At 62.2% G+C, this 8775-nt stretch overlaps 1 protein-coding gene across 1 annotated transcript in view; it reads right to left on the reverse strand.

Moving 5' to 3' along the window:
• The window catches only part of SNAP47 (synaptosome associated protein 47), a 49269-nt gene that overhangs the window by 39875 nt on the left and 619 nt on the right, over positions 1-8775 (reverse strand). Inside the window, 3 exon segments of the mRNA XM_075315893.1 lie at positions 558-925; positions 928-1075; positions 8548-8681. Of these exon segments, the coding sequence (XP_075172008.1) occupies positions 558-925; positions 928-1056 (497 nt within the window). The 5' untranslated portion in view covers positions 1057-1075; positions 8548-8681.

An 8775-nucleotide genomic window follows, 5' to 3' on the forward strand; every position in this document is an offset into this window, starting at 1 on the left:
AGAGGGTTAATGGTAGATCCTGTGCTCTGCATCCCCAGCCTAGCTCATGAATCAGGGGCTCAGGATGAGCAGTGCAGAGGGCAGAGGGTTAATGCTAGATCCTCTGCTCTGCGTCCCCAGCTTCGCTCATGAATCAGGGGCTCAGGATGAGCAGAGGGTTAATGGTAGATCCTGTGCTCTGCGTCCCCACCCTCGCTCATGAATCAGGGGCTCAGGATGAGCAGTGCAGAGGGCAGAGGGTTAATGGTAGATCCTGTGCTCTGCGTCCCCAGCCTCGCTCATGAATCAGGGGCTCAGGATGAGCAGTGCAGAGGGCAGAGGGTTAATGCTAGATCCTCTGCTCTGCGTCACCAGGCCTCGCTCATGAATCAGGGGCTCAGGATGAGCAGTGCAGAGGGCAGAGGGTTAATGCTAGATCCTGTGCTCTGCGTCCCCAGCCTCGCTCATGAATCAGGGGCTCAGGATGAGCAGTGCAGAGGGCAGAGGGTTAATGCTAGATCCTCTGCTCTGCGTCCCCAGGCCTCGCTCATGAATCAGGGGCTCAGGATGAGCATTACCTGTCGGCGGTGGCCATGTCGCCCTCGATCTTGCTGAGGCCGGTCTGGATGTTGCTCAGCTGCTCCCCCTGGTGGTGCAGGACCCGGGTGGTGTCCTCCATGCGTTTCTGGGAGCCGGAGATGACGGTGATGAGTTGTGCGCCCCTGGAGGTGTTGGGGGTCCGGTCCTCCGCTCGCGGTGACAGCAGCTGCTGCCTCCAGAAATGCTCCAGCACGGTGAAGACGGCGTTCCTGCCGGGCAGCAGCGACCCGAGCCAGTGCTTGTCCCCGCCGCGCACCAGGACCGTGATAGCGCTGAAGATGTAACTGGACGACTCCTTCTTTATCTCATCGATGCTGGAGAGCGGCAGGGTCACCGCACACACACCGCCGCGCCATCCGCCTGGAAGCACAGGTGAGTGGCGGTCACTGACAGCCGGCCCGGCCGCCAGCGCTTCTCACTGCCCAGGTAATAGGAGCAGCTCCAGCTCCGGACAGCGGCGGCGGCATCCTGACTCATCACCGGAGGAGCGGGCAACCTGACACAGCAACACAGGGTGAGCAGAGCTGCAGTGTAAAGCAAGGAGAAAGATACAGCCGTATCCACCCCCCACAGCTCCCAGTATCCAGCACCCCGTATCCAGCCCCCACAGCTCCCCGTATCCAGCCCCCACAGCTCCCCGTATCCAGCCCCCACAGCTCCCCGTATCCAGCCCCCCGTATCCAGCCCCCACAGCTCCCCGTATCCAGCCCCCACAGCCCCCCGTATCCAGCCCCCACAGCCCCCCGTATCCAGCCCCCACAGCTCCCCGTATCCAGCCCCCACAGCTCCCCGTATCCAGCCCCCACAGCTCCCCGTATCCAGCCCCCCCGTATCCAGTCCCCACAGCTCCCCGTATCCAGCCCCCACAGCCCCCCGTATCCAGCCCCCACAGCCCCCCGTATCCAGCCCCCCGTATCCAGCCCCCACAGCTCCCCGTATCCAGCCCCCACAGCTCCCCGTATCCAGCCCCCCGTATCCAGCCCCCACAGCTCCCCGTATCCAGCCCCCACAGCCCCCCGTATCCAGCCCCCACAGCCCCCCGTATCCAGCCCCCACAGCCCCCCGTATCCAGCCCCCACAGCTCCCCGTATCCAGCCCCCTCGCTCATCTCATACCGTATCTCAGATCTTCTCAAATACCGCTTTCCCCCCGTCATCTCTCAATTCCTCCTGTACCCCAGCTGCCTCTGTCCCCCCATATCCCGGCTCCCCTCCCCTCTCCTCTTGTATCTCGGCTCCTCTCTCCTCTTGTATCTCGGCTCCTCCCATATCCCGGCTCCCTTCCCCTCTCCTCTTGTATCTCGGCTCCTCCCATATCCCGGCTCCCCTCCCCTCTCCTCTTGTATCTCGGCTCCTCCCATATCCCGGCTCCCATCCCCTCTTGTATCTCGGCTCCTCCCATATCCCGGCTCCCCTCCCCTCTTGTATCTCGGCTCCTCCCATATCCCGGCTCCCCTCCCCTCTCCTCTTGTATCTCAGCTCCTCCCATATCCCGGCTCCCCTCCCCTCTCCTCTTGTATCTCGGCTCCTCCCATATCCCGGCTCACCTCTCCTCTCGTATCTCGGCTTCCCCCATATCCCGGCTCCCCTCCCCTCTCCTCTTGTATCTCGGCTCCTCCCATATCCCGGCTCCCCTCCCCTCTCCTCTTGTATCTCGGCTCCTCCCATATCCCGGCTCCCCTCCCCTCTCTTCTTGTATCTCGTCTCCTCCCATATCCCGGCTCCCCTCCCCTCTCCTCTTGTATCTCGTCTCCTCCCATATCCCGGCTCCCCTCCCCTCTCCTCTTGTATCTCGGCTCCCCCCATATCCCGGCTCCCCTCCCCTCTCCTCTTGTATCTCGGCTCCTCTCTCCTCTTGTATCTCGGCTCCTCCCATATCCCGGCTCCCTTCCCCTCTCCTCTTGTATCTCGGCTCCTCCCATATCCCGGCTCCCCTCCCCTCTCCTCTTGTATCTCGGCTCCTCCCATATCCCGGCTCCCATCCCCTCTTGTATCTCGGCTCCTCCCATATCCCGGCTCCCCTCCCCTCTTGTATCTCGGCTCCTCCCATATCCCGGCTCCCCTCCCCTCTCCTCTTGTATCTCAGCTCCTCCCATATCCCGGCTCCCCTCCCCTCTCCTCTTGTATCTCGGCTCCTCCCATATCCCGGCTCACCTCTCCTCTCGTATCTCGGCTTCCCCCATATCCCGGCTCCCCTCCCCTCTCCTCTTGTATCTCGGCTCCTCCCATATCCCGGCTCCCCTCCCCTCTCCTCTTGTATCTCGGCTCCTCCCATATCCCGGCTCCCCTCCCCTCTCTTCTTGTATCTCGTCTCCTCCCATATCCCGGCTCCCCTCCCCTCTCCTCTTGTATCTCGTCTCCTCCCATATCCCGGCTCCCCTCCCCTCTCCTCTTGTATCTCGGCTCCCCCCATATCCCGGCTCCCCTCCCCTCTCCTCTTGTATCTCGGCTCCTCCCATATCCCGGCTCCCCTCCCCTCTCCTCTTGTATCTCGGCTCCCCCCATATCCGGGCTCCCCTCCCCTCTCCTCTTGTATCTCGGCTCCCCCCATATCTCGGCTCCCCTCCCCTCTCCTCTTGTAGCTCGGCTCCCCCATATCCCGGCTCCCCTCCCCTCTTGTATCTCGGCTCCTCCCATATCCCGGCACCCCTCCCCTCTCCTCTTGTATCTCGGCTCCTCCCATATCCCGGCTCCCCTCCCCTCTTGTATCTCGGCTCCTCCCATATCCCGGCTCCCCTCCCCTCTTGTATCTCGGCTCCTCCCATATCCCGGCTCCCCTCCCCTCTTGTATCTCGGCTCCTCCCATATCCCGGCTCCCCTCCCCTCTCCTCTTGTATCTCGGCTCCTCCCATATCCCGGCTCCCCTCCCCTCTCTTCTTGTATCTCGTCTCCTCCCATATCCCGGCTCCCCTCCCCTCTCCTCTTGTATCTCGTCTCCTCCCATATCCCGGCTCCCCACCCCTCTCCTCTTGTATCTCGGCTCCTCCCATATCCCGGCTCCCCTCCCCTCTCCTCTTGTATCTCGTCTCCTCCCATATCCCGGCTCCTCCCATATCCCGGCTCCCCTCCCCTCTCCTCTTGTATCTCGTCTCCTCCCATATCCCGGCTCCCCTCCCCTCTCCTCTTGTATCTCGGCTCCCCCCATATCCCGGCTCCCCTCCCCTCTCCTCTTGTATCTCGGCTCCCCCCATATCCCGGCTCCCCTCCCCTCTCCTCTTGTATCTCGGCTCCCCCCATATCCCGGCTCCCCTCCCCTCTCCTCTTGTATCTCGGCTCCCCCCATATCCCGGCTCCCCTCCCCTCTCCTCTTGTATCTCGGCTCCCCCCATATCCCGGCTCCCCTCCCCTCTCCTCTTGTATCTCGGCTCCTCCCATATCCCGGCTCCCCTCCCCTCTCCTCTTGTATCTCGGCTCCCCCCATATCCCGGCTCCCCTCCCCTCTCCTCTTGTATCTCGGCTCCTCCCATATCCCGGCTCCCCTCCCCTCTCCTCTTGTATCTCGGCTCCTCCCATATCCCGGCTCCCCTCCCCTCTCCTCTTGTATCTCGGCTCCCCCCATATCCGGGCTCCCCTCCCCTCTCCTCTTGTATCTCGGCTCCCCCCATATCTCGGCTCCCCTCCCCTCTCCTCTTGTAGCTCGGCTCCCCCCATATCCCGGCTCCCCTCCCCTCTTGTATCTCGGCTCCTCCCATATCCCGGCACCCCTCCCCTGTCCTCTTGTATCTCGGCTCCTCCCATATCCCGGCTCCCCTCCCCTCTTGTATCTCGGCTCCTCCCATATCCCGGCTCCCCTCCCCTCTTGTATCTCGGCTCCTCCCATATCCCGGCTCCCCTCCCCTCTTGTAGCTTGGCTTCCCCCATATCCCGGCTCCCCTCCCCTCTTGTATCTCGGCTCCTCCCATATCCCGGCTCCCCTCCCCTCTCCTCTTGTATCTCGGCTCCCCCCCATATCCCTGCTCCCCTCCTCTCTTGTATCTCGGCTCCTCCCATATCCCGGCACCCCTCCCCTCTCCTCTTGTATCTCGGCTCCTCCCATATCCCGGCTCCCCTCACCTCTCCTCTTGTATCTCGGCTCCCCCCATATCCCGGCTCCCTTCCCCTTTCCTCTTGTATCTCGGCTCCTCCCATATCCCGGCTCCCCTCCCCTCTTGTATCTCGGCTCCTCCCATATCCCGGCTCCCCTCCCCTCTTGTATCTCGGCTTCCCCCATATCCCGGCTCCCCTCTCCTCTTGTATCTCGGCTCCTCCCATATCCCGGCTCCCCTCCCCTCTTGTATCTCGGCTCCCCCCATATCCCGGCTCCCCTCTCCTCTTGTATCTCGGCTCCTCCCATATCCCGGCTCCCCTCTCCTCTTGTATCTCGGCTCCTCCCATATCCCGGCTCCCCTCCCCTCTTGTATCTCGGCTCCTCCCATATCCCGGCTCCCCTCCCCTCTTGTATCTCGGCTCCCCCCATATCCCGGCTCCCCTCCCCTCTTGTATATCGGCTCCCCCCATATCCCGGCTCCCCTCCCCTCTTGTATCTCGGCTCCTCCCATATCCCGGCTCCCCTCCCCTCTTGTATCTCGGCTCCCCCCATATCCCGGCTCCCCTCTCCTCTTGTATCTCGGCTCCTCCCATATCCCGGCTCCCCTCCCCTCTTGTATCTCGGCTCCCCCCATATCCCGGCTCCCCTCTCCTCTTGTATCTCGGCTCCTCCCATATCCCGGCTCCCCTCTCCTCTTGTATCTCGGCTCCTCCCATATCCCGGCTCCCCTCCCCTCTTGTATCTCGGCTCCTCCCATATCCCGGCTCCCCTCCCCTCTTGTATCTCGGCTCCCCCCATATCCCGGCTCCCCTCCCCTCTTGTATATCGGCTCCCCCCATATCCCGGCTCCCCTCCCCTCTTGTATCTCGGCTCCCCCCATATCCCGGCTCCCCTCCCCTCTTGTATCTCGGCTCCTCCCATATCCCGGCTCCCCTCCCCTCTTGTATCTCGGCTCCTCCCATATCCCGGCTCCCCTCCCCTCTTGTATCTCGGCTCCCCCCATATCCCGGCTCCCCTCCCCTCTTGTATATCGGCTCCTCCCATATCCCGGCTCCCCTCTCCTCTTGTATCTCGGCTCCCCCCATATCCCGGCTCCCCTCCCCTCTTGTATCTCGGCTCCTCCCATATCCCGGCTCCCCTCCCCTCTTGTATCTCGGCTTCCCCCATATCCCGGCTCCCCTCTCCTCTTGTATCTCGGCTTCCCCCATATCCCGGCTCCCCTCTCCTCTTGTATCTCGGCTCCTCCCATATCCCGGCTCCCCTCCCCTCTTGTATCTCGGCTCCCCCCATATCCCGGCTCCCCTCCCCTCTTGTATATCGGCTCCCCCCATATCCCGGCTCCCCTCCTCTCTTGTGTCTCGGCTCCCCCCATATCCCGGCTCCCCTCCCCTCTCCTCTTGTATCTCGGCTCCCCCCATAGCCCGGCTTTCTCGCTCCTCTCGTATCCCAGCTCCCCTTTCTCTCCTCGTATCCCGGTCCCCCCGCTTCCCAAGGCTCCTCTGGCATCTCAGCTCCTTTCCCTTTCCAGCTCTTCTCATATTCCGGGTTCCTCGCTCCTCTCATGGCTCAGCTCCTCTCGTATCCTGGATGCGCCATATATTGGCTCCTGTCGTATCCCAGTTCTCCTCGCATTCCCCATATCCCATCCCCACCCCCCACTCCTCTCACATCCCCTGATCCTTTCATATCTCAGCGCCTCTCGTATCTCGGTTTTCTCGCTCCTCTTGTTTCTCCCCTCATATCTCGGCTCCTCTTAGATCCCGGCTACCCCCCAACTCACAGCTCCTCTCATGACTCAGCTCCTCTGGTATCCCAGCTCCCCCGTCTCTCCTCGCTCCTCTTGTTTCTCGCCCCCCGCAGCTCCTCCAGTATCTCGGATCCCCCCTCCTCTTGTTTCTCGCCCCCGCAGCTCCTCCAGTATCTCGGATCCCCCCTCCTCTTGTTTCTCGCCCCCGCAGCTCCTCCAGTATCTCGGATCCCCCTCCTCTTGTTTCTCGCCCCCGCAGCTCCCCCGGTATCTCGGATCCCCCCTCCTCTTGTTTCTCGCCCCCCGCAGCTCCTCTGGTATCCCTGATCCCCCCTCCTCTTGTTTCTCGCTCCCCGCAGCTCCTCTGGTATCTCGGATATCCCCACTCCTCTTGTTTCTCGCCCCCCGCAGCTCCTCCAGTATCTTGGATCCCCCCTCCTCTTGTTTCTCGCTCCCTGCAGCTCCTCCGGTATCTTGGATCCCCCCTCCTCTTGTTTCTCGCTCCCCGCAGCTCCTCCGGTATCTCTGATCCCCCCTCCTCTTGTTTCTTGCCCCCCGCAGCTCCTCCTCCGGTATCTCGGATCCCCCCTCCTCTTGTTTCTTGCCCCCCGCAGCTCCTCCTCCGGTATCTCGGATCCCCCCTCCTCTTGTTTCTCGCCCCCCGCAGCTCCTCCGGTATCTCGGATCCGCCCCTCCTCTTGTTTCTTGCCCCCTGCAGCTCCTCCGGTATCTCTGATCCCCACTCCTCTTGTTTCTCGCCCCCTGCAGCTCCTCCGGTATCTCGGATCCCCCCTCCTCTTGTTTCTCGCCCCCTGCAGCTCCTCCGGTATCTCGGATCCCCCCTCCTCTTGTTTCTCGCCCCACGCAGCTCCTCCAGTATCTCGGATCCCCCCTCCTCTTGTTTCTCACCCCCGCAGCTCCTCTGGTATCTCTGATCCGTCCCTCGTCTTGTTTCTCGCCCCCCGCAGCTCCTCCGGTATCTCTGATTCTCCCCCACTCTTGTTTCTCGCCCCCTGCAGCTCCTCCGGTATCTCGGATCCCCCCTCCTCTTGTTTCTCACTCCCCGCAGCTCCTCCGGTATCTCGGATCCCCCCTCCTCTTGTTTCTCGCCCCCGCAGCTCCTCCGGTATCTTTGATCCCCCCTCCTCTTGTTTCTCGCCCCCTGCAGCTCCTCCGGTATCTCTGAACCCCACTCCTCTTGTTTCTCGACCCCCGCAGCTCCTCCGGTATCTCGGATCCCTCCTCCTCTTGTTTCTCGCTCCCTGCAGCTTCTCCGGTATCTCGGATCCCCCCTCCTTTTGTTTCTCACTCCCCGCAGCTCCTCCGGTATCTCGGATCCCCCCTCCTCTTGTTTCTCGCTCCCTGCAGCTCCTCCGGTATCTCGGATCCCCCCTCCTCTTGTTTCTCGCTCCCTGCAGCTCCTCCGGTATCTCGGATCCCCACTCCTCTTGTTTCTCGTCCCCTGCAGCTCCTCCGGTATCTCGGATCCCTCCTCCTCTTGTTTCTCGCTCCCTGCAGCTTCTCCGGTATCTCGGATCCCCCCTCCTCTTGTTTCTCGTCCCCTGCAGCTCCTCCGGTATCTCTTATCTCCCTCTCCTCTTGTTTCTCGCCCCCCGCAGCTCCTCCGGTATCTCGGATCCCCCCTCCTCTTGTTTCTCGCTCCCCGCAGCTCCTCCAGTATCTCGGATCCCCCCTCCTCTTGTTTCTCGCTCCCTGCAGCTCCTCCGGTATCTCGGATCCCCACTCCTCTTGTTTCTCGTCCCCTGCAGCTCCTCCGGTATCTCGGATCCCTCCTCCTCTTGTTTCTCGCTCCCTGCAGCTTCTCCGGTATCTCGGATCCCCCCTCCTCTTGTTTCTCGCCCCCCGCAGCTCCTCCGGTATCTCGGATCCCCCCTCCTCTTGTTTCTCGCTCCCCGCAGCTCCTCCAGTATCTCGGATCCCCCCTCCTCTTGTTTCTCGCCCCACGCAGCTCCTCCGGTATCTCGGATCCCCCCTCCTCTTGTTTCTCGCTCCCCGCAGCTCCTCCAGTATCTCGGATCCCCCCTCCTCTTGTTTCTCGCCCCACGCAGCTCCTCCGGTATCTCGGATCCCCCCTCCTCTTGTTTCTCGCTCCCTGCAGCTCCTCCAGTATCTCGGATCCCCCCACTCCTCTCGCCTTTTCTGGTCACTGTTGTCATGGAGACCATGGCTGTTACCTGACAGTTCAGTGTGGACACCGCTGCGGTCAGTGATTTGCTGCGGTCAGTGATTCGCCGCCATCACAGTCTCTCCGGAGTCTCGGGATTCTGTCTGAATCTTCTAAGGACGGATGAAAGGGACCTCAGAAATACTGTAAAAGTGATTACAAAAGCATCAGGATATTGTATTGGAGCCCGGGCGCCATTTCCTCTCGGCCACGATTACTATCGAGGCCACAGACACAC

Source organism: Anomaloglossus baeobatrachus, chromosome 6 (assembly GCF_048569485.1).
Source record: "Anomaloglossus baeobatrachus isolate aAnoBae1 chromosome 6, aAnoBae1.hap1, whole genome shotgun sequence".
Classification (NCBI taxonomy): Eukaryota; Metazoa; Chordata; class Amphibia; order Anura; family Aromobatidae; genus Anomaloglossus; species Anomaloglossus baeobatrachus.